Here is a 25,895-nt window from a genome sequence, read left to right on the forward strand (position 1 = left end):
TCCCAAGTTCGAGCCTCGGTCCGGCACACAGTTTTAATCTGCCAGGGATTTGAAAATTAAACAAAACCCGTGTCATGACTTCCTAGTAATCAGGCTCGTCGTCCTCGTTTCCTTGCAGGAAATAAAGAATGTCCATGTAAATAAACAGCACAAAACCTGTAAACTAGAACGCATGTTAGTTGTGGTTCAAATGGCTCTGAGCACTATGGGACTTAACATCTATGGTCATCAGTCCCTAGAACTTAGAACTACTTAAACCTAACTAACCTAAGGACAGCACACAACACCCAGTCATCACGAGGCAGAGAAAATCCCTGACCCCGCCGGGAATCGAACCCGGGAACCCGGGCGCATGTTAGTTGTAAATAAGCTGGAAAACAAGAACGCTAGACAAAGCGGTAGACAAGTTTACTTCCACATCTCCTCCAACTGGTTTCTCCGACCCCAGGTTCCCTACCTGAAATTGTCCAGTGGAGCATTCTCCATGTCCTGTTACATTTTTGCACGCTCTTACGGAAACGACCTGTATACAATACGTAAATGTAGATGCGTATTTTTGAACATAGATGACCCATACTGTCCGCTTCAGTAGTTGAGAGGTCAGCGCGTCTGACTGTTGTGTGAAGGACGCGGGTTCAGTTCGCGGTACAGCCACGGATTTCTCCTCGGTGAGAGGTCTGGAACAGGGTGCACCTTTCCTCGTGAGGACAGTCGAGGAGGTACCTGAGTCAGAAGCACGTGATCCAAGGCGGGCAGGCTGACAACAGCCGGCAGAGCGTGGTCACAGGCCCCAGCACACTGCATCCAAAGGATGGCACGGCGGCATTGCTTGCTCCACTGGGCCTCACCGTTGAGTCATTTGTATACGGTTAGCCTCCGTAACTTAGCGGTAGCGTTTCCGCCTACCATGCAGGGGGAAGAGCTCAAACCAGCTTGCACACAAATTTAAACTCAAAATCAGTGTGTCGATGCTACATATAAACTATTATGCCTGTCCTGCAATGTTCCCCCCCCCCCTCCCCACCCAAAAAAGACTACAAATAGCCATGTAAAAGGGTTCAAGGAACAACAATAAGAGAAAAACGAAAAAGAAAAGAAGATACAAACGAAAACCTATAAAACGACAGTAATGTTAACCAACTCTAAAATATAATAGGTTAATAGAAAGAAAAGTTTATTAAAAATGTATCGTAGTTAATAATTTAAATAAATATATAAGGTTACAAAGAAAAAAGGTTCGATTCCCGGCAGGGGAGTGGGTGTTGTGTGTTCTTCATAATTTTCAACATCATTGACCCGCAAGTCGCCGAAGTGGCGTCAAATATAAAGAACTTGCAATACGGCGACCGAACTCCCCCGCCTGGGGCCTCCCGGCCAACAATGAGATACGCTCATTTCAATTTTTTTTTTATTTATACGATCCGTATTATACTGTAACAGATCTGTAGTAAAGATGTTAGGTTGGTGCGTGCATTAGTGGCGTTTTTGTTTTGCATGTTGGTATTCGCTCGCTATGGGTTTATTTATCGATTGTCATTTCTTATTTGTAGTTCACTGTCCCCGCCCGCCCCCCCACCCTTCCCCTTGAACCATGGACCTTGCCGTTGGTGGGGAGGCTTGCGTGCCTCAACGATACAGATAGCCGTACCGTAGGTGCAACCACAACGGAGGGGTATCTGTTGAGAGGCCAGACAAACGTGTGGTTCCTGAAGAGGGGCAGCAGCCTTTTCAGTAGTTGCAGGGGCAACAGTCTGGATGATTGACTGATCTGGCCTTGTAACACTAACCAAAACGGCCTTGCTGTGCTGGTACTGCGAACGGCTGAAAGCAAGGGGAAACTACAGCCGTAATTTTTCCCGAGGGCATGCAGCTTTACTGTGTGGCTAAATAATGATGGCGTCTTCTTGGGTAAAATATTCCGGATGTAAAATAGTCCCCCATTCGGATCTCCGGGCGGGGACTACTCAAGAGGACGTCGTTATCAGGAGAAAGAAAACTGGCGTTCTACGGATCGGAGCGTGGAATGTCAGATCCCTTAATCGGGCAGGTAGCTTAGAAAATTTAAAAAGGGAATTCAGAAGGATGTAGGCAGCAGTAGGTACTGGGAGATGAAGAAGCTCGCACAGGATAGAGTAGCATGGAGAGCTACATCAAACCAGTCTCAGGACTGAAAACACAACAACAACAACAACAACAACAACAGTTCACTGTTGCTGATTGAGTTTTCATATTGTCATTTTGTCATCTGAAGATACAGAGTGGAGCTGTCGACGCTAGAAAATGAAGTACCAAGTGGAGAAATCGGTACATTTTCGACATATTCTTCGAGTTAAGTAGAGGAGTGACAGCATCGGATGCAGCCAGAAGCATTTGCGGCGTTTACGGGGGATAATACCGCTGGAAAGAGCACGGCAAGAAAATAGTCTTCGCTTTTTAAGGAGGACTGTTTTGACAATAGTGACTCTCCACGTTCAGGAATACCACCGCGTTTGAAGAAGATCGTTTAGACTCATAAATCCGCGATGATCCGCGTCAGTGTACTCGAGAACTGGCAAATGTGATGAAATGTGATCATCCGACCATCGTGAGATTTGCATGCAATGAGAAAGGTTCGAAAATCGGGTGTATGTGTAGCGCATGGTCTAAGCCAAAATGACAAAAATCAGTGGGTGGCCATTCCTATACTGTATCGTTAGTGGTTTCCATGATTTCCCTAAATCGCTTAAGACAAATGCCAGGATTGTTCCTTCGAAAGGGCAGCACGACCCCATTCCTTCTCCATCCTTCCCTAATCCGAGCTTGTGCTCCGTCTCTAATGACCTCGTTGTCGACGGGAAGATAAACGCTAATCTCCACCTCCGTCTCCTCCTCCTTTCTGGTGACGAGAAATGGTGTCTTTGTTCTAATATAAGGAAAAGAAAGGAATGGCTGACCCCAAACAATGCAGCAACTCCTTGTAGACAGACCAGCACCCATTCCCCAAAAGATGATGTTACGCATCTGGTGGAGCAGCGGTGGTGTGGTGTCGTACGAATTGCTTCCCCGAAGTGTAACCGTCATTGCTGACATTTAGAGTCAACAACTGAGACGTCTTGCAGATGCAATACGAGAATGACAACCAGGAAGACTGCGTGAAGTGATGTCACTCCATGGCAACGCCCACCCGCATTGTGCTAGACTGACAATAAACATTACACTGAAGTTGAGTTGGGTAGTCATTCCGCATCCGCCTTATTCACCTCATCTTGCACCCTCTGATTTTCACCTTTTTCGCTCTCTGGCGAACAACCTCCAAGGAATTTCCTTTACGGATAAAAATACACTCAGGACATGGTTCGACGAGTTCTTCGCCTCAAAACCATGTTATTTCCACAGTCGCGGAATCGAAAAGTTACCCCAGCGTTGGCAGGCTCTTGTAAATAGTGAAGGAGGATGTATTATTGATGACTTAAGTCTATATTATGTGTATCTGTCGAGTTTATTAAATTTACGGAAAAACGCTACTAACTTATGTACCAACCCAGTATTTACGAAGCATTTGATAAAATGTTTGGAGCTGTGTTGGGGTACTTTTAGGACATGTTTTATGGGAGGTGGAGTGTGCTTGTTACCTTAAATAAAGTTTGTCAAAGGTCTCTGACTGTGTAATTAGGAGACAAGAAAATACCAGGAAATCTAGATTGCTAAACAAGTATCGTCATTGGTTTGGTAAGCGGCGTGTGGCTGAGAAAAAAGTGAGAAAGGGTGTAGGTAATAAAAATAAGTTCGACTTTTGAACCGTCAGGACTAAGTACCTGGCACTGCGTCACCATCAAAATTCCATATTCAGATGTGGGCATCCCCCTTCGATTTCTCCCAAAACAGTTTCCAGCTGACGCCGCTTCTCGAGGGTGGGTAATCAAATGATCGACAGGCTGGTGGGGTAAAGAAACCGGGCCCTCATGGAGTGGAAAAAACTGACCCGCTATGAGAAGGACCCGCTGACTGAGGGTTCCACACAAACTTAATGTCAATGAAAATATGCGTTTGGCTGGCGCCTGAGCTCTCGCCTGGTGCAAGTCTTTTTACTTGACGCCCTTTCGGCGACTTGCCCGTCGATGAGGATTAAAATGATGATGAAGACGGCACAGTACCCAGTCCACGAGACGAGAAAATCTCCGACCCGGCCGGGAATCGAAAACGGGTCCGTCAAGTGGAATTATGCCGCGCCGATCACTCAACCGTGGAGGCGAACTGCAAATTTAATTATGTATGTAGACAGTTTATCCTTTCGGGTAATCGAGGATAATGACGACTTTTGCCTGTTATCGATGCTGATACTGGCAAAATATGGTCCTAGGGATTTCAAGATTTTTGAGACTGTTTTAATTTCAAGTCTGGAGTCAGACAATAAATGACAAAAGAAATATTTTTTTCGTATGAGATAATTACAAATTAAGAATTTTCGGATTTTTTTCCCCTCACTTGTACAGTGGAACCTTTCTTCTTGTCAACTTTCATGATTCTAGGTCAACGGGAAGCATCCTATAGGTTTTGATGAGTGAGTTTTCGAGTATCAAAATATGTATCATAAATGACCGTATCTTTTTACTGCACTGACTTAGACGCTTAAAATTTTTACACCACCAAGGAACCATAGACCTTTTTATGTGATATTAGTTTGAACTTAATACGCCAAACTGTTCCCGAGGAAAAGGGTCAAAACATCGGACAGACAAACAGACAGAGGGATGAAAAATGACAATATTTTTTCGTGTTATACAATTACAAAATAAGAATTCTCGGATTTCCTTCCTTTACTTTTACAGTGAAATCTTTCTTCTCGCCTAACTTCGTGATTACAGGACAACAAGAAGTACACTATAGGTTTTGATGAATCAGTTTTCGAGTATCAAAATATGTGTCATAAATGGCCGCATCTTTTGACTGCATTGACTTACAAGTTTAAAATTCTTACATCGCCAAGAGACTAAATATTTTAACACAAATTTGAACTCGATACGTCTACTCGTTCCTGAGAAAAAGGGTTTTTAACAGTCGTGCAGGCACGCAGAAAGACAAAAAGACGGACAACAAAGCGAATCTGTAAGGGTTCCGCTTTTACAGATTCAGCCACGGAACTCTAGAAAGGAATGAAAGTTGGGGTTCCACCTCCCGTCAGCGACAGAAATACACAGCCTCGCCTGGGACACGACGGGCAAAGAAAATTTGCCGTCACTTGGTTGAATTCTGGCATTTGCCGTAAGCATTCGCGAGGTTGTCACCTGTAAACCTAATTAAAATTAGTCCAGCTCATTTCATCAACTCCTGCCTGCCTTTACTCGATAACAAGCCATCCTTAACGGACTGTGCAACTGCGGGGGGAACCTAAGCGAGCAATGTATGTTGCTGTTCTCAACGCATACAAAGTGATACGGTCCATGACGTCCGAATCGCCGGGATCCTGTCTACGGATGACGCTGTTGTGCATAGCAAGGTAGCAACGCTAGAAAAGGCATCGAAATGCATCAAGACCTGCACTGGGTCGGCGATCGATTGCAGCGCAGGGCACCATCAACGTGTAATGAGAATAATTTGGCAGTGCGATCCATTACTCTTCGATTCCCACTACTTGCGGTAAGTCAATGGAAACAACCGTAAAATATCTAGGGGTATTCATCCAGAGCATTCTAAAGTGAAACGACCACGTAAAACTAGTGGTGGGGAAGGCCAAGCTGATACCCTAAGGAAATGAAACTCTTGCCTGACAAAACTCTTGTTAGACCGACTTCTGAGTATTGCTCGTCAGTCTGGGGTCGTACCAAGATTTGGACTAATAGAGGACAGAGAAGAGCTAAAGAAGAACTGGAGCGTTTTGAGATGAGTTCCTTTCGTAAGCGCGAGAGCGTTGTGAGATGTTCGTCACCTTTCTGTAGCAGACGCTACAAAAGAGGTATAGTGGATCATGGAGAGGATTACCGCTAAACCGATAGCGAACGCTGAAAGAAGAGTCCGGGAACTTATTATTTCTACCCATATACACTACTGGCCATTAAAATTGCTACACTAAAAGAAATGCAGATGATAAACGGGTATTCATTGGACAAATGTATTATACTAGAACTGACATGTGATCAGATTTTCACGCAATTTGGGTGCACATATCCTGAGAAATCGGTACCCAGAACAACCACCTCTGGTCGTAATAACGGCCTTGATACGCCTCAGCATTGAGTCAAACAGAGCTTGGATGGCGCGTACAGGTACAGCTGCCCATGCAGCTTCAACACGATACCACAGTTCATCAAGAGTAGTGACTGGCGTATTGTGACGAGCCAGTTGCTCGGCCACCATTGCCCAGACGTTTTCAATTGGTGAAAGATCTGGAGAATGTGCTGGCCAGGGCAGCAGTCGAACATTTTCTGTATCCAGAAAGGCCCGTACAGGACCTGCAACATACGGTCGTGCATTATCCTGCTGAAATGTAGGGTTTCGCAGGGATCGGATGAAAGGTAGAGCCACGGGTCGCAACACATCTGAAATGTACTGTTCAAAGTGCCGTCAATGCGAACAAGAGGTGACCGAGATGTGTAACCAATGGCACCCCATACCATCACGCTGGGTGATACGCCAGTATGGCGATGACAAATACACGCTTCCAGTGTGCGTTCACCGCGATGTCGCCAAACACGGATGCGACCATCATGATGCTGTAAACGGAACCTGAATTCATCCGAAAAAATGACGTTTTGCCATTCGTGCACCGAGGTTCGTCGTTGAGTACGCCATTGCAGGCGCTGCTGTCTGTGATGCAGCGTCAAGGGTAACCGCAGCAATGGTCTCTGAGCTGATAGTCCGTGCTGCTGCAAACGTCGTCGAACTGTTGGTGTAGATGCCTGTTGTCTTGCAATCGTCCCCATCTGTTGACTAGGGATCGAGACGTGGCTGCACGATCCGTTACAGCCATGCGGATAAGATGCCTGTCATCTCGACTGCTAGTGATACGAGGCCGTTGGGATCCAGCACGGCGTTCCGTATTACCCTCCTGAACCCACCGATTCCATATTCTGCTAACAGTCATTGGATCTCGACCAACGCGAGCAGCAATGTCGCGATACGATAAACCGCAATCGCGATAGGCTACACTCGGAAACGTGATGGTATGCATTTCTCCTCCTTACACGAGGCATCCCTACAACGTTTCACCAGGCAACGCCGATCAACTGCTGTTTGTGTCTGACAAGGGAACCTCCCCATCGCAACCCCCTCAGATTTAGTAATAAGTTGGCACAGTGGATAGGCCTTGATAAACTGAACACAGATGAATTGAGAAAACAGGAAGAAGTTGTGTGTAACTGTGAAAAAATAAGCAAAATATACAAACTGAGTAGTTCATGGGCGACATAGGCAACATCATGGACACTGTCAACTCAGGAGCGCCGTGGTCTCGTGTTAGCGTGAGCAGTTGCAGAAGGAGAGGTCCTTGGTTCAAGTCTTCCCTCGAGTGAAAATTTTACTTTGTTTATTTTTGCATAGTTATTATCTGTCCGTTCGTTCATTGACGTCTCTGTTCACTGTAATAAGTTTAGTGTCTGTGTTTTGCGACCGCATCGCAAAACCGTGCGATTAGTAGACGAAAGGACGTGCCTCTCCAATGGGAACCGACAAGATTTGATCGCAAGGTCACAGGTCAACCGATTCCTCCACAGGAAAACACATCTGATATATTCTATACGACACTGGTGACGGCATGTGCGTCACATGACAGGAATATGTTGTCGACCCACCTATCTTGTACAGTTGGCGAATGGGTAAAAAGATTCTTCTACCTTGCCCGATTTAGGTTTTCTTGTGAATGTGATAATCACTCCCAAAAAGTGATGAAAACATAAGAGTTTGTCACATAAAGTGAAAATAAAAAATTAAACTTTTCACTCGATGGAAGATTTGAATAAAGGACCTTCCGTTCCGCAGCTGATTACGTTACCACGAGACCACGGCGCTTCTGCGTTTCCAGTGTCCTTGATGTTGCCTATCTTGCCATGAACTACTCAGTTTGTATATTTTGCTTATTTTTTCACAGTTCCACACAACTTCTTCCTGTTTTCTCAATTGATCTGTGTTCAGTTTATCAAGACCTATCCACTGTGCCAACTTATAACTAAATCTTAGGGGGGTGCGATGGGGAGGTTCCCTTGTGAGAAATCGATGGGAAACTTTCCTCATGTCACCACGTTGTAGGTGTCGCCACTGGCGCCAACCTTGTGTGATTGCTCTGAAAAGCCAATCATTTGCAATACACGAAACAGATTTAGAAGGATGAAGATTGCAGTAGGTACTGGAAGATGAAGAAGCTTGCACAGGAAAGAGTAGCACGGAGAACTGCATCTCTGGACTGCAGAATAGAACAACAACAACAAGCGTAAACAGTCGTTCCAAAACTTTCTTATTTGCACTTTACCTCAACATTGAGAGTCACTCCACATTGTATTACTTCATGTTCGGAAAAGCAACTTACACAAAGTTGAAGAGCACAAGCTTGACAAAGCCACATGTACAGACCCCAGTCAAGAAAACTGTAAATAGTCAAAGGGGAAATGTTATCTAATTTGTTGGTGAAATCTTTTCTTTGCTTTTATTTTCTTTATTTTAAATCCACGCGCAACATTCATTTGAATATTAAAAGAAGAAACCCACTTCATGAATGTGATATCCTTTGCATACTATGATGCACTCAAGCCGGGACAAAGGATCTTTCACAGCATGACGTTGATAGTTCAGTGAAGATAAACAGAGAAACCCAATCTCGGGAGACAAGAGTGTGGATACATATCTGAGACGAAAGGAAAAACCAAGAAAGTATCCTTCGCGGAAACCAACTTGAAGCTGAGATTTCTCATGCAGCAAAGGCGAGCGTAGGCGGCTGCGGCTACACCCCATGCGGAAAAATACCCACCTGATCGACGACTGTCCCCCGTAAGAAGAAGCCTGGAGATGTACATCTCCTGCAGCGATTACGATCTTACAATTAAATAATAGAATAATGGAATGAATAAGAAAGTCATGTACGTCTTTAAAAGTGTAGTCAGTCTGCTGTTGGCCACTCTAGAACGACTGATTTTCACTTGAATGGTATGAGTTGTAACATTTTTAACGTGGTCAGGCTCTGTAATACCGTTGGTGTGAATAAGCCAACTTATATATAAGTTGGAAGAGTGCCAGATTGTCGTGTGAAAGGCCGGCCTGAGTGTCCGAGCGGTTGTAGGCGCTACAGTCTGGAACCGCGCGACCGCTACGGTCGCAGGTTCGAATCCTGCCTCGGGCATGGATGTATGTGATGTCCTTAGGTTAGTTAGGTTTAATTAGTTCTAAGTTTTAGGGGACTGATGACCTCAGATGTTAAGTCCCAAAGTGCTCAGAGCCATTTGAACCATTTTTTTTTTTTTTTGTCGTGCTAAAGATCCCGAGTTTGAAACCCACTGATAGTGATTTTTTTTAACATATTACAAGCGAAATTGTTACATGGGAGGACATTTTTCTGCCATGTAAAGGCACGTTTCGGAGTTTGTAGCAATGTTCTTTTGGCAGTCTGCTTTCGCTTCGTTAGCTGAAAGTAGCAAACCTATAGCGTACATTTGTACATATAACACCACACCTATCTATAGAAATGTACTCTATAGGAACTCACAAAGACGGTTATCCGCTACTTCATAGTTTCTGGTGTTACTTTTAATTATCGTTTACGCATCTCCTATTGGACGACAGCACACAGCACGAACTAAATCGGTGTTGTATCGACACACAACGTTTAGTACCGATCTGGAGGTTTGTTAGCAACAACTGTACCAGTACGTATATTCCACCGTCTGAGGTATCGGAAAGGTTTGTGCTTATAACTTTCAACTCGTTCGTTTCCGTCACAGGGACCCTTACCTTAAATTTATACATTTATTCTTCTCCATCACCCTAGAAAGTCTGTTGCATAATCACGGGATCACTCTGTATATGCACAACATGTACAGGGCGGCGCCTGTAATTTTGAAGCTCTGTAGCGTCGTTGGACGACATTTCGGGCATGGGTTTCTATTCAAAATGTCATGTACTCACTCCCCTCTACAATTCCTACATGTTTGTAACGGGAATTTGCGAACACCCTGTACACTGTAGATATAGATGGAATAGGCAGGACTGAAACGCGGAGTGGCAGCATATCGCCCGACTGTTAGGCAACCCTGCACAGTACCGTACACCAAAAAAATGGTTCAAATGGCTCTGAGCACTATGGGACTTAACATATGTGGTCATCAGTCCCCTAGAACTTAGAACTACTTAAACCTAACCAACCTAAGGACATCACACAACACCCAGCCATCACGAGGCAGAGAAAATCCCTGACCCCGCCGGGAATCGAACCCGGGTGTGGGAAGCGAGAACGCTACCGCACGACCACGAGATGCGGGCTACCGTACACCGCACATCAATTGTGACTACCCGTATCTGAGATTTACTCGTTCCCCGCTACAGCAATAGTTTTGGGCCTGTGTCGAGCACTATGCCTGCATTAGGGTACTTTTTCGCCATATTTGTTTATTGCATCGGCGCACAGTAGATGTCAGCGAGTACTGTAATTAGCGGCACCCCGTCTTTCCTCCAGCGACAGCAGTAACGAGTATTGTGTACATGGTTGGAAACTCCACAGTCAGTGACACTGGGCATCCTGGAGCAGACAGCTGAAGGGGCAGGAGGATGGGAAGGGGAGAGGGCGCCGGCGGAACCAGACGTCGTCCTCCGGGCCAAATGAATGAACTCTAAATTTACCGCCGCGCCGCGCTGCCGTTGACGCAGTCTGCAGGAGGCAGACGGCCGAGCACGCGCATGCGCACAAAAAACGGGAGCCGCCAGGCCCCAGGAATGCTGCCGTTGGCTGAGCACCGCGCCTCTGCTACGCACGTGCCAGGCGTCGGCCCCACCTGACCGCGCGGGAGTGACGTGACGTGGGGCTGACGTCGTCGTGACGGCGCTGCTGTACTGCTGTTGCACTTCGCAAGATGCAGACCGCTCGCACTTCCTTGGCTTGTGTTTGAACGCGGTGTGTCACACCTCCGCGCTCACCCTTGGGGCTACATTTACTTGCGACACAACTTTCGGGTGATTAAACTCGAATTTCGCCAAGCGATTTTCGCTCTCGTGTTTACACGTTGAATCGATTTTGCTAACACTGTCACATATCGGTTTTACGAACGTCAGTTGTTTTACACGAATGCTGTCTCTAAATTACATTCCTACTTGGTCAGCACGGTGAAGTGAGGTTATCAGTTACTTCCTATTTTTGTTTTATTTAATAAAATGATACTACAATTTCTCTATGGATGTCACTGAATTCGTAAGGAAGAGGAGCAAGAGGGCGCTCAGAAAGAGATATTTAACAATTTTATCCGCGCCATTTAATTGCGCGCGAAACTACTTTGTCAGTCCCGCGTAGACCACGGACATTGTAGGAAATTGTGAGAAGCAACCCCGCTGATCGTACCCTAAACATATTGGAGACTAGCATTGGGTAGTAAACTTCCGAATGAGTGAAGACACACGCCATCTACACAGAATTAGCAAATGTTTGGTCAGCAGCCTTTGATTGTGTGCGAAAGCCTCGCCCACTAAAAAAGAATGGCTTTACAAATGTAAGGTTTTTGCCAAGCTGTTCGAGTGAGCTAATTCGGTAAAATATGCCTTAGCAAAAGAACTGGCAGAGAAACTGAGAAAATTTTTGTACTATGTAAAATCGCTAAGTGTGCCTAAGTCTTCCATCCAGTCACTTGTTAACCAGTCTGGCGTGGCAGTTGAAGGTAGCAAAACGAAAGCCAAAGTTTTAAAATTCACGTTCGCGACATCGTTTACGCAGGAAATCGTGCAAAAATTCCGTAGCTTGACTATCGACCGGACTATCGTATGGACGACGTAGTAATAAGCATACCTGGCGTAGAGAAACATCTGGAGTTGAAAACAAATAAGTCAAATATCCGGATGGAATCCCAATTCGGTTTTTCAAAAAGCACTCTACGGCATTGGCCCCTTACTTAGCTTGTATTTATCGCGAATCTGTCGCCCAGTGCTAAGTCCCAAGCGACGGGAAAAGGAGCGTAGGTGACTTCTGTATATCAAAAGGGCAAAAGAACAGACCCGCAAAATTACAGATCAATGTCCCTAACATCGGTTTGCTACAGAATCCTTGAGTATATTCTCAGTTCGAATATAATAAATTTTCTTGAGACTGAGAAGCTTATGTCCACGAATCAGTATGGTTTTAGAAGCCATCGATCCTGTGAAAAACAGCTTGCTTTTTACGCACATGATATACTGCGAACAATGAATGAAGGGCAACTGGCAGATTCCAGATTTCCGGAAAGCGGTGCCTCAATGCAGGTTGTTAAAGAAGATGTGATCATATGGAATAGGTTTACAGATATGTGAGTGGCTCGAAGGCTTCTTAAGTTATAAGAGCCCAGTAGGCTGTCCTCGACGTGCGAGTGTTCATCAGAGACAAGGGTATCGTTAGAAGTGCCCCAGCGAAGGGCGATAGGACCGCTATTATCCTCCATGTACATAAATGATTTGGCAGACGGGATGGGCAGCAATCTGTGGTTGTTCTCTGATGATGTTGTGGTGTACGGTAAGGTGTCGAAGTTGGCTGACTTTAGGAGGATACAAGATGACTTAGACAAAATTTATAGTTGGTATCATGAACGGCAGCTAGCTCTAAATGTAGTAAAATGTAAATTAATGCGGATGAGTAGCAAAAAAACAGTAATGTTCGAATATAGCATTAATAGTGTCATGCTTGACAACAGTCGCGTCGCTTAAATGTCTGGACGTAACGTTTCAAAGCGATATGAAATGGAACAAGCATATTACTGTAGGAAAGGCGAATGGTCGACTTCTGTTTATTGGAAGAATTCTAATGAAGTGTGGTTCATATGTAAAGGAGACAACATACAGGATGTTAGTGCGACATATTCTTGATTACTGCTCCATTGTTTGGGATCCGCACCAGGTCGGATTAAAGGGAAACATCGAGGCAATTCAGAGGCGGGCTGCCCGTTTTGTAACTTGTGCCGGTCGGAGTGGCCGAGCGGTTCTAGGCGCTTCAGTCCGGAACCGCGCGACCGCTGCGGTCGCAGGTTCGAATCCTGCCTCAGGCATGGATGTGTGTGATGTCCTTAGGTTAGTTAGGTTTAAGTAGTTCTAAGTTCTAGGAGAATGATGACCTCCGATGTTAAGTCCCATAGTGCACAGAGCCATTTGAACCATTTTTTTTTTCTTTGTGTTACTTGTCGGGTTCAAACAACAGCAAGTAGCGGTCGCTCGGTTCCAGACTGTAGTGCCTAAACCGCTTGGCCACTCCGGCCGGCAACAGCAAGTACTACGGAGATTCTTCGGGAACTCAAATGGGAGTCCTTGCAGGGAAGGAGGCGTTCCTTTCGAGGAACACCATTGAGAAAGTTTAGGAGAACCGGCATTTGCAGCTGACTGCAGAACGATTCTGTTGCCTCCAACACACATTGCGCTAAAGATTCGAGAAATGAGGCCTCTTACGGGGGCATGTAGACTGTCGTTTTTCCCTCGTTCTATTTGCGAGAGGAACAGGAAAGGAAGCGGTACGGGATACCCTCCGCCATGCGCCGCAAGGTGGATTGCGGAGTATCGATGCAGATGTAGATTGACAACATAATGTACAATATGTTTCTTTTCAGCAGGATAAAGGAAGTGAATAACTTCCTGGTCAGAGCAATAGTCTTATTTTCCTACAGTCTGTACACATTCACTTCCGCCACATAACCAACATTTTAAAAATCAAGTAGCAAGCTGAACAGCTCAATAAAAATTGAAATGCAGCAGATCGTTTACATGGAGCGAAAATCAACTGTGGGATCTGAAACTATATTTGGAGAATTGATTATCCAATGTTTGTATTGTCAACCAGAAGCGGTTTTCAGAAATCGATTTACGGAAAACCGAATTTTACAGTCAATCTAAACATAGTATCAGACACTGCAGCGAACTTTGCCTATGCTAGTTATAACGGTGTGTGTGTGTGTGTGTGTGTGTGTGTGTGTGTGTGTGTCCAGTGGGACGGAGTGGGGAGTAAGGAGTCGTTTCAGCTATCTCCTCGTGACTCATCTGAACGTGCTTCTGAGTCATTTCTGTACTTTTCACCATCTGCATGTTATTTTTCCCAGGTGGAAACGAGAAATCACCCAGCCACAATGAAAGAGTGTGACTGGTAAACGAGACGAAGCAGTCTAGCGGTTGTAGAATATGATTACGTGAAGGTAGGGAAGAGGGGACTGGTGTCCGAAAATTCCAGCGGGGACGTACGAGCTGATAAAGATGTGTTAGCTCGCTCAAATACAGCATATAGAAACCTTGAGACCCATTTTTGAGCTTCGCCGGAACAAGTGGGTGCGTAACACTATCAGAGCGAAAAAAAACCCTAAAAGGGTTTAATGTGATTCACGACGGTGACGCCACTTTCCTACGGTCTGCTGATTCGAGCGGTTTACCCTAGAAGGAAGCTGTGAAATTTCTCGCGAAAAAATGCTTCAAATCCTGGTGGACTCAGCTGGAATAAATAGTTTTTAAATGATGCTGTTCCATCGTTGGTGAATATAGCCATAACTAATGCGTAATGTATGTGACATTATTACAAGAATTTGGGAGCAGAAACTGTATCCTTACAAATTGTTGCCAACCGTATATTTCGAAATAACTTTGGACATTATTTTCACTTTCCCGTAACAGACGAGATACGTCAGAAAAGCATGAGAAGTAACGATGAAGACTCCGCACACAGCCTGCTCACAAGACTTGTGAGATGGACAGGTTTACAGTACAAGACTAAAATTCCAGTTTTCGACAAAAATAAAGAAAAAAATCGTGGAATGTTTTAAGAAAGTGTAGAGAATCTCGTTCCTACTCGTGGAGGAAGACAATTATGATCTCCTATAATCTCGATTTTTACAGGAGCTGTGGTACGAAGGTACAGAGGTTGGGCTAGCGCCATAAGTGCGTCGGAAAAATTGTTGAGTTTAAATTGACAAAACAGTTATTCCACCGAAACAAGCACTGCTAATAACTGAAAATAGCTCTGTGGTCTTATTCATCTTTTGAAATGCTTAGTCTTGGGTCCCTGTACATCTACTCTGCTTATGCAAAACAATAAACATAAATATATGCCGATAAAGAAAATGCTCTGTCATTACACGGAATTGTAGGAACACATAGGAGTCCAATATTCGGATAAAAAACGTATGCAATTAACACAGAAGATAGAAGCAAATTTAAAAATAAGTTAAATGTATTAGTTATTAGTCTCTTTTTCTACGTGTTATCTGAGTTTCTGCTGTCACAAATGACTGTTAATAACGTATGCGAGAAAAAGGGATATGAAACAAAGACGGTGTAGCAAGGATTGAGCAAGGCAAAATGACTTTCTATAAAAATAAACAGCTACTAATCTCCAAAAATATATATGAAAACCTATGTCTGGAGCTCAGCTAAAAACTTTAATTCAAGGGATGATGGAATGGATAATGCAGAGGTAGGCCTAGATCAGACCGCTACGGTCGCAGGTTCGAATCCTGCCTCGGGCATGGATTCGTGTGATGTTCTTAGGTTAGTTAGGCTTAAGTAGTTCTAAGTTCTAGGGGACTGATGACCTCAGCAGTTAAGTCCCATAGTGCTCAGAGTCATTTGAACCTGCGTAACTGTATTGCGGATGTCGTTGGCTGGGAAGCATTATATTCGCAATGGGTTATTTGCTCTCTTTCATTCGTTGTTTATTTTTGGGTATGTATTTATTCCCTTTCGATAGAAGTGCACAGCAGAATATAACTTGGCTGAAAAGAGCCGAGCTCCGTAATAGGCCGGATTTTAAACAGCTCGATTATCACCTTTTTGCAAGAAATTTCAGCTTTGTCCCATTCTGTGCTCCACGTTTTATTTCATATAGATCCAGCGGATGTTCATAAAAAGTGAAGAGATCTGTGTCATTTTAAACGAACTAGGAAGAAATTCAGGGAGTACAACAAAGTACAGAACATATGAAATGCAAATAAATTATAAATAAACGTCTAATTCTGCTTACAAGAATGGAACGATGTAAATGGCTGTAGCGATTTCGGACAAAACTCCGTGAGTATCCAGAGACGAGTTAGCATTTCGCGCGTTAAGCTGAAGCAGAGACTCATTTTATGCGTTTTATCGCAGAATTCACTGTCTAGCCTAGGCACAACATTCTATCGATGAACTTCTAACATTGTCCCGGCTCATTTCTTTTGTCATTTAGGATCAGTAATTTTATTCGTTCCCAAATTTAATGGAAAGCTTTATCCCGCTGTTAACGTTTGTCGGCCAGTAGCAGACTTTCCCGCCTGAGCTTAAAAACAAATGCGAACGATCAGCTGAGCGCCAGCTGACGAACTTACGCCGCGCTACGTTTCCACCAATCAGATACTGCACAGCTTCAAAATACATCCCCGTCTCTTTCTCTCCCCACCACAGCACTCGCCAGTGCCATAGCATTCTAACACAGCGCTGGTACGGCGTGGAGGTGAGGAGTGTGCTTGTATTTTCGTGTATGTTTGGTTGGGGTAAGGTTTTGTACCTTTTTTATTCAAATGTGGCTCAGTAAATAACACGACGGAAGTAAGACTAACTACTTTATTAAAAATGGGATTATACTTTCATCGTTTGCATCATTACAAAAGTTACTAACGGTCGGCGTCTGCCGTGTAAGTATTTGTTTGGGAAATTATTAACACATTATTTTTTCTGTTATGCTTACGATGAGGTAGCTGGCTATAAACTAAGATTTTTGTAAATGTTATGTTTAAGAGTGCTTCTATATTAGTTCGTTTAGGCCCTTAATGCTTTCGTTGACTGTGTGTTTCTTCGTTGACAGTATTCAGGTTATTCATTAACACAGATAATCCTTCATGTAAGTTTCCAACCGTAATTGGACATTCTTTGTAAAATTAAGCAGCAGAACACTATTCATGGGTGTGAACATGTATAGTGTTTTCGCGCGCGATCCACGTATGGAGGGAAGACTTCCATTCTATCTGTGGTGCAATTTACAGGCTAATTAAGCTTTGAAATAAGTCATAGTTGGACCGGTTGTTATTTCAAGAACTTATTTTCTTTGAATATTGGGGAATATGTGATTTAACTACAAAAGTGGCTAACATTGCTTAACTTCGTCACGACAAATGGCGTTGAGCACTTGGCGCCAGAATGTGGAATGTTTATGTTAAAATTTGCTGTATGTTGAGAAGGTTGATGGGTTTTACCATATAATTCGTTAGTAAAGACAACGTATTTCTAAATGTATCGTTAATGAATGTACAAACGAATTTGGAAGCACATTTTGGCGCCCATTTTTACGGTTCGCTACTTGGGGAATTCGTGGAGGAGAAGGATAGCTTTTTATAGCGGTAATTGGGCCTAAATAAACAAGTAAGCTTTTGTTCCGGTACAATTGTTTTTTAGAGGTATACGCTTTAGTTTGTGCTAATTCAGAAATAAAACCAGACAGTAATACGCTGTAAATGCACACCGGTAGGTAGGTGCTACCTTAGTCGTTACAAATTGCTTTATTGGCGGTTTGATTCGTATCAATGTGTAAAAATGCATGATATCTAGCCAGTAAGAAGAGTGCATTTTAGACCTGTAATGTCAAATATCTGCTTTTTTTATGGTAGTGATATTTGTTCTGGTTCATTCCATTCAGAAGGAACAGAACACCAGTTCTCACCCAAAATCCTTAGAGGCACTTTTTCTTATTCTTTCAAGCTTTAAGAAACAACGTATGAGAATATGTTATTGTTACAATATGTGGTGGTGGTGTATAAACTGTTGAAGACAGACTTGTAGGACTTCTGTACTGACAAATCTTAAAGCAGAATTTTTCTCAAAAATTGATATACACTACTGGTTTGTTAAAGACAGTTGTGTAAACTGGTTTGTATGATGCCAATGCCCAGCACTTAGTGTAGGAAAACTCACTTCTTCATATTTTGACTGAATTGCAGATAGTGGAAGCCAATCTGTCCAGCTGCATCAATGAAATTGTGCTTGTCCTAAGATTAGATGGTATGTTCTGTTGGCCAACTTACTGGTGGCTCTATCCCATATGACTGTGAAAGTGTAGCTTGTGATGTGGTTTGTATGTAGGATGATTCACAAACTTCATGGTTCAAGAAAGACGGGGAAAGTAATGCTTTTGTTCTATAATAGTAATAAATTTCAGTATGTTGTGGGTGTTTTAAGTAGTAATCCACTACATGTTCCTGAAAGATTTTACAGTTTGTAAATGACACTAGTCTTAATGACAAAATTTTGTAAGTATGAGAGGAAATAGTAAATTGCCGCTATCTACAAGACTAATTAACTTTACTAAGATTCTTCAGTGTGTAATGAAGTTTACCATCAATAAGTTGCTTGTCAGTAGCAAATTGTGCATTCTGTCTATGAATTGACTCTTAAAATATTTTTAGTTTTTTGATAGTTGTCTTATTTCCCATCACTGCTGGAAACTCTGAATCTGTAAAAACATTTGTCCTTTCTTCAAGGGTCTTAATGATTAATAGGCTGTAAACCAATAAAATCAGGGCTGTATAGGATGCCAGAGAACCATGAAGCCTACTGCAGTTACTGCAAAATTTTCAGTGAAACACTGAACTCTTGTAATAAGAAGAAACTCATTCTTTTTTATGGTTATATGATTTAGAAATATGAAATCAGTTTTAGACTAACATTGTTGTGCAAACCAGTACAGTGTCTTTTTATTAATGGAGAACGACACCTAAAAACCTTGTGATGAAGACAGGCCAGGACTTTACATCAGTAACATATGAAGGAATTGGCAAAAATATGTGGTAACCCTCAGTTTTGTGAGGTTGTTTGATTTCACAGTCTGTTGTTGAGAGCATCACATGCTAGTTTGTAACAATCTGTTAGATTTGTGCCACCAATGAAAACTACCAACTGTACAAATTTATCTTATTGCAGCTATGTTCTCGTCTTTAAAATTAAGCAGATACAGTGTGCAGTAACTCAAACTGCTGTTGTGGGTTAGGACTCGGTCTTCATATATAGGGTGTGGGCAAAAATTTGGAAACACAAAAGACAACACATTATCATGCTTAATATGATGGAAGAAAAGCATTGCCCTTAGTTTCCACATAAATACATACTCTCTATGGCTTTCAAATGTCTTATACCATTCTTCCTGCAAAATAGTTGCCATTTTAAGTAACAATAATAGAAGTGGTCAGCTGTCGCACACCCTTCTCTGCATAGACCACAAAGGTTCAGTAATATTGAGATCTGATGAGTGGTGGTAAGGGAAGATGCAAAAATTCATCCTTGTGCTCATGAAGTCAGTCCTGGAGGATGCAAGCTGCGTGAACAAGGGGCAATTTTTACAACAAACATTATACCATGGGATGGGCCTGATCAGCCAGAGTGGCAACGTGATCCTTGGCAGTGACGCCATCTTGCAGACTAACCAATGTTGCCCCTGGAATACCGTGATCTGGCTGCCTAAATCATCACTGAACCCGCACCGTGTTTCACTCGTGGGGCATAAACTCGGCCAGGAGTTGAAAACAGTATGAAACGAGATTCATCAAACCAAATGATAGTCTTCCCTTGCTCCATAGTCCAGGTTTTATGGCTTCAGATCAATGTTTTGGGGCATTTGCATCACTGATTAGTGGTTTTGGAATTCCAATGTGTCCTGCAACTTCCTGCTTAGGGGGCTTCCTTTTTATTACCTTGGTGCTGACAGGGTTTGCAAGTGAGCCATTCAGTTTTGCAGCTGACTTCTTATTTATCATCACAATCCTCTTCAATGACTGTCTTTCATGGCCACTCAACACACGCTTCCATCTGTGTAGCAACTTAGCAGATGATGTTTTCTGCTTTCCCTGTGTGTGGTGGAAGTCTTTGACACAGTTCCTTGTGAATCATCAAACACTTTGGCTACATTGCTGACAAAAGCAACCACCATATGAGCACCAGAAATTTTGTACATCTTCTTAGTTCTCTTCTTTCATTGCCAGTTTCCTTATTTCACTTGCTGATGCATTTCTTTGTGTGGTGTCACCGCCAGACACCACACTTGCTAGGTGGTAGCCTTGAAATCGGCCGCGGTCCGTTAGTATACGTCGGACCTGCGTGTCGCCACTATCAGTGATTGCAGACCGAGCACCGCCACACGGCAGGTCTAGAGAGACTTCCTAGCACTCGCCCCAGTTGTATAACCACTTTGCTAGCAATGTTTCACTGACAAAATACGCTCTCATTTGCTGAGACGATAGTTAGCATAGCCTTCAGCTACGTCATTTGCTACGACCTAGCATGGCGCCATTACCAGTTACTATTGATGCTGTAAAACATGTACCGTCAAGAGCGATGTTCACCAATTATGGATTAAAGTTAAGTATTCCAGCAGCTACGTACGTTTTTTGTTAGTCTCATTTCCTTGACCTGTTCCAGACCTCACGCCAGCCTGTGTGAGCTAAAACGCGTGCCTTTCGGCTTCCTCTCATAGTGGGTTGGCTCTCTTGCCAATCCACAACACTTTGGACCATGAGAAATGGAATGATTATATGACATTGGTTGGGAGAGCATGTCTGGGGTTGTATGGCCACCTGATAAGTCTATTTTGACACTACTGTGGCAACTTGCGTTTGTGAAGGTGGGATGAAATGATTAGGGCAACACACACCCAGTCCCTGAGTGAAGAAAATCTCTGGTCCGTCTGGGAATTGATGCCAGTTCTCTGCACCTTCTGCAGAATGATGGGAACTAAACATGTAGATGGGCATGAAGATATCTTTGTAGTGCTGCACACTTTGCAATTACATCAATATTGTGAATTGGACACTCCAAGCACAGGAGAAATTTGTGATACATTCATCCATTGTTGGCCTCTGAAGAACAGTTTTACAGGAATGTTCAGAGAATTTTTTACAGATTGTTAGTCATTGTTGTACAAACTGTTAGTCTGTTCTGCCACACTTGGTGGAACACACATAATTAACATGGCACAATTTACAATAGTAGATGGCATATAGACAGATACAAACATACACAGAAAAGTTAACTACAGCTTTTCAGTCTTTTTTTTTCTTTTTTTTTTTTTAACTAGAAATACCTACATCAACCATGGGACAGGTGCCCTTCTTCCACAAACAAAGCAGTATCTGGGTATTGCAAATGTCATCTTAAGCCAAAATTGTGGAAATCCATGTAAGCCTTTTTATGAATATCACATTATCATGTGAATTTGTTATCCTTGTTTGCGTGGAGGATACTTGCCTCTTCACTATCTGATTTATTTCTTGATTTGTTTACCCCTTGTTTCAAAAATATCAACAGGATCGAGCCTATGATGCGCTGTAATTTACTTCAGTAATTTTATCTATTTTTTTTTCTGGACTAATGAAAACAACATTTTTCTTGTTGCCGTCTTCAGTCTACTTCGATAGAGCTCACCGCATTACTCATCCTATGCAAGTCTCTTAATCTCTGCATAACTACCAAACCACTTGAACCTGCTTGCTGTAGTGAAAAATTGGTCTTCCTCTACAGTTTCTGCCTTCCCCCTGCCACCCCCTCCCCCCCCCCCCTCCCCCCGCCGTCCCTCTTCCCCACACTTCTCTCCATAACAAATATCTATTCTTTGATGTCTCATGATTTCAAGATAGTACCCGCTCCACTGAGTAGTCTCTGCGTGGAGATCCAAAGAAGGGACTATTTTACCTCTGGAATGTTTCTCCAGCAAGGATGCTGTCATTAAGCCATCTGTAGAACTGTATGTCCTTGCAAAATATAAGAGCTGCGTATAAGCTCGCTTCAGACTGTACGGTAGTACCCATACTGTAAGGCCCTGTTGACTGATGTTGCAAGACCAGATAAGTCGTCCAGACTTGACACTCTATAAAGTTACACCAAAAGATGCTGCTGCTTTTTTTGTACCTGGCCTCTCAGGTACCCATCGGATGTGATGGGGTCAATGGAACTTTCACATACCAGGTATCAGTTGCGACCTGTTGTGTAATTATTTATTTGAATGTAGGTTCTGATGAGAGATTGATCTGTAATGTACTGAGAGTTCTGTGTTGGGTTGAACAGTGACACCTTGTGAATTCCAGTGTGATTGCAGCTATGGTGTGATTTTTCTATAATGTTGTGCAAGCCATACTGCTGTCATGAGGCTCACGATTATTTCACTTAAAATTAACATGGAATTGAAATATGGTGGGAATGACAGTTTCCTCACTTTTTTCGATCTGTTTAAGTGTGGTCGTGTAAATTTCAGTATTCATAGCTTTAGTGGAGATGCTTTCTTCTAAAATGTTTTTGATAATAATCCATAATGCGTACAGGGAGAAGTACTAAGAATGCAGACGAGACAATATTGAGTAATAACACTTTATTAAGACAGCAGAATACAGCACAGCATGAGATCCTAGACCAAACTGTCTATGTGGTGTCACTTGGAGGTTCTTCACTCTCCTGCAGAGCCTCAATAGTCAGCGATATCGCTAATGCTGATGTCTCCAGAAATATGTCTGTATTTTCTTCATAAGGCTAATCTTAAAAAAAATTTGTTGTATTGTGCTTAATAGCTTATTAATACAAAACAGAACTAGACTATGAATTCGTAATTCATAAGTAAAATTATCTCTGGTATTTGAAATTATTATAGTTAGCTTTCTGTGCCCATGATAGAGAAGTTTAATTTCGCGTTGTAGAGTTTATTCTGTATGATTTCATTACTTAGTTTAGAAGAGGCATTTAACACTTAGTATGTGGTCCTTGCAATAACAGAGGTTTCCCTCTGTTTTTTTCTTCAGGCCAAAAATAGAATACTAACGAAGTATGAAGTTGTATATTGAATTCATAAGCTTTATTGCATGCATTCACATGTTCCGTTATGCCTGTATGTGTTTTTATATTTTTGGCCTCGTAATAAATATGCTGTCTTGTGCAGTGCAATTATAAGAGCACATACTCCATTGTGCCCTTTGATCTGTTTTCAAATAGAGATTTGAAATGTTGGTTTTTGATTTCACAAAGTATCGGCATGCTCTTGCAGTTTAGTTTGTGCCTAATTATCATTTTAACTGCTGGAAAAAGTTAGAGGCTGCTTATATTAGAGTTTTAAATGTGTCATTGTGGTGTTACGTAGCACATAAATTTCTAATTTATGATTTTGAATTTTTTATTGCAGGAATGCTCGACTGTCCATGATAGTTCCTTTTGTAGGACCATAAAAATTAGCAACAAACTAATCCAGAATGAGGTATGTGATAACTACATTCTGTGAAACATGCTACAATTGACAGAACTACTTTGATGGAAATTAGTAATGAAGGGGACAATGATAATCACCCGTTTTACATGTGGAAGTACAAAAAAAGTTGCTAATTTGTATTTAAGTGTAGTTGAAGTGGGACAAAAACCCAATGCAGTGACAGTTACATATATATTCCATAGATAGTCTCAAGCAAACTCCTCTCCTACTTGCCACAGTTCATCCAGTTAACTTGATGCTTTCTCAGTTACCAAATCATAAATTTTGCTTTTGCAGTTAACCTGTACAGGCTTCAGCTGCCCTAAGATGTGTTAGATCAAAATTTAACACGCCTTTTTATGTAAGTCATAAATAATACCTCAGTTATTCACCCACTGCGTATTTAAAATAAAAGATGAAACATTAGAATTATTAGCCAGGAATTCAAATTCGCAAACCAGATGTGTCCAAACAAAATGCAAAAAAAAAGTGTAATCTTAGTTCCTCTAACGTAGTTCCTGTGAAGTATTATAGGTATGTTTGTCAAAACAGAACTAGCATTCTGTTTACTGTGGTATAATCTTTAATACAACAAGGAAAAAAGTATAAGTAAAATATTGGTTATAACTTGACCGATGTGTTATATTTAATTCTTGACTTATATTATAAATTTTTCTGATGTAGTTTATTGGAGCCTTCTGTTCTGTTGTCATACTTTTCTCCTACCTCTAGGGTGTGTTATTAAAATCAGTCCAGATGATGTTTCTGTCCAACACAATTGATGTGATTTATTTTTGTCTGTTGAGCACATTTGTTTTACAAAGTCTGTAATGAAACTTCGCAGAAAAGTGATTGAGACTGTGTGATATTGCAAATTGTACTCAATGCGACGTGTCACTGAAAGAGTATGAACCTTCAATGCTCACCATTGAAACTGAAACACCATGAAGGTGTCATGCAAAAAAGTCAGATTAGTATAATGTGCATTACATGTTTGGATATAAAAATGATTGACATTTTAGTGCAGCCAGGCAAAGCAGGTAGGATTAGCTCCATCTGAATTCTGTGTATGAAGAAATAGTGTATAGCGGGTTCCTTATTCAGAAATTACATTTGCATGTTTGTTGTCTGTTTGCGAATATGTTGTCGAAATGTCCAGGAGGGCGTGTGTGACCAGTGCCCAAAACAGCAGCTGTTGTACACTCAGCTGAACAGTATTGTACGGCCATATCAAATACTTTGAGTCAGGAAATGGGATTGTCTGTAGCAAGATAAGTATCTGCATGAACAGTGTGGTGATATGTGCAGCACTGTGCACTGCAACCATTGTTGTGGCATCATGATATCTTTTCGCACAGTTTCACCTCTCCAGTCACCATGGTTGTATCCTCGTGTGGGGACTGACAGACCGAAAGTTTTCAGATTTTGTCAGTTGTAGGAGCTCTACACTGAGCACAATGCTGTGGGGTGCCACTGGGTGTAAACTAAAACCACCTCTAACGTGATCTGTAATTTGGCCAACGAATGTTAAAATTCTGATTTGTAAAGGATGGTGGCTGTTCACATCTTAGAATTGTCTGTGAGATAATGTGTCTAAAAGATTGCATGTTGCCCTACCTTGATACAGATGGTGTTAGTGTAGGTGTGGCCAGCATATTGGTCAGAAGCACTTTGAAGTGATTCTGTTTAAGTGTGTGCATGTACAGAGGACAGATTACCTGATGCTCTCTGGGATATTCGTTTTTGAGAATCTAGGTAGTTGTTAATCTGTTAAAAACAAATACCAAATATTTTGAACTCTAAATTATTGATCATTCCATAGTTAACTGTAAATTACTGGTTACTTTATTGGATTTTGAGCTGGTCTTGTGCAGTGGAAACAAATCTTAATGTTCAGTGCAGGCTTGTGGTTATTATGCACAGGAAAGAGGTTCTAATGTATTGTTCAGGATATCATTGGAGTAAATTTGTTTACTTAGCTTATATCCTGAGAAGAATTCATCAATAACAGTGTTATTCTGTATTTGAGAAAGTACTAAGGCATTGTTACATTGTTTCCTACTTCTTGCGATAATGATTTTTAATTTACAGATGTTGAGATTGTGGGAGTTGATAAAACTGTAAATATAGTGTGTGTGTGTGTGTGTGTGTGTGTGTGTGTGTGTGCCATACTTAATGGAATAGCATGTCTGTAAATGAGTGACTCCCTTGAAAACATTTCCCACTGGCAATTAAGCTCTAGATGTGTCCTAGTATGATAGGGCAAGCTGCAAAATAAATGTTTCCTGGGCCAGTTCATTATAAAAGGCAATGCTTATTTGTTTATACTCTTTAATATTGTGAAATGTTGCTTTTACAAAGCACAGCAACCACTGTAAATGAAAGATGATAAATAGTCAGCTTTTGGAATCGGGTATTCTTACACTTGATGAAAGAACATTACTATAGATAGCGAGTCTCGAGTCTCGCTTCATTATGTTTACTGATCATATCTCAAAGCTGAGAAAGGTATCAGAGCTTGATGAAAGCAACAAAAGTGCTTGTTTGACTGTCT

At 42.2% G+C, this 25,895-nt stretch overlaps 1 protein-coding gene across 6 annotated transcripts in view; it reads left to right on the forward strand.

Annotated features, from left to right (window-relative positions):
* Positions 1–25,895, forward strand: part of LOC124798633 (G1/S-specific cyclin-E) — a 176,005-nt gene that overhangs the window by 116,037 nt on the left and 34,073 nt on the right. For 2 of the 6 annotated variants that reach the window (XM_047262118.1, XM_047262115.1), the window contains exon 2: positions 23,279–23,350. In XM_047262118.1, coding sequence (XP_047118074.1) covers positions 23,346–23,350 — 5 coding nt within the window. In that variant the 5' untranslated portion in view covers positions 23,279–23,345. Of the gene's footprint in view, positions 1–16,533; positions 16,767–17,120; positions 17,491–23,278; positions 23,351–25,895 lie in introns of those variants that run through there. The other 4 variants (XM_047262114.1, XM_047262113.1, XM_047262117.1 and 1 more) reach the window with 4 other exon arrangements.

This window comes from Schistocerca piceifrons, chromosome 5 (assembly GCF_021461385.2).
Source record: "Schistocerca piceifrons isolate TAMUIC-IGC-003096 chromosome 5, iqSchPice1.1, whole genome shotgun sequence".
In the NCBI taxonomy this organism is placed as follows: domain Eukaryota; kingdom Metazoa; phylum Arthropoda; class Insecta; order Orthoptera; family Acrididae; genus Schistocerca; species Schistocerca piceifrons.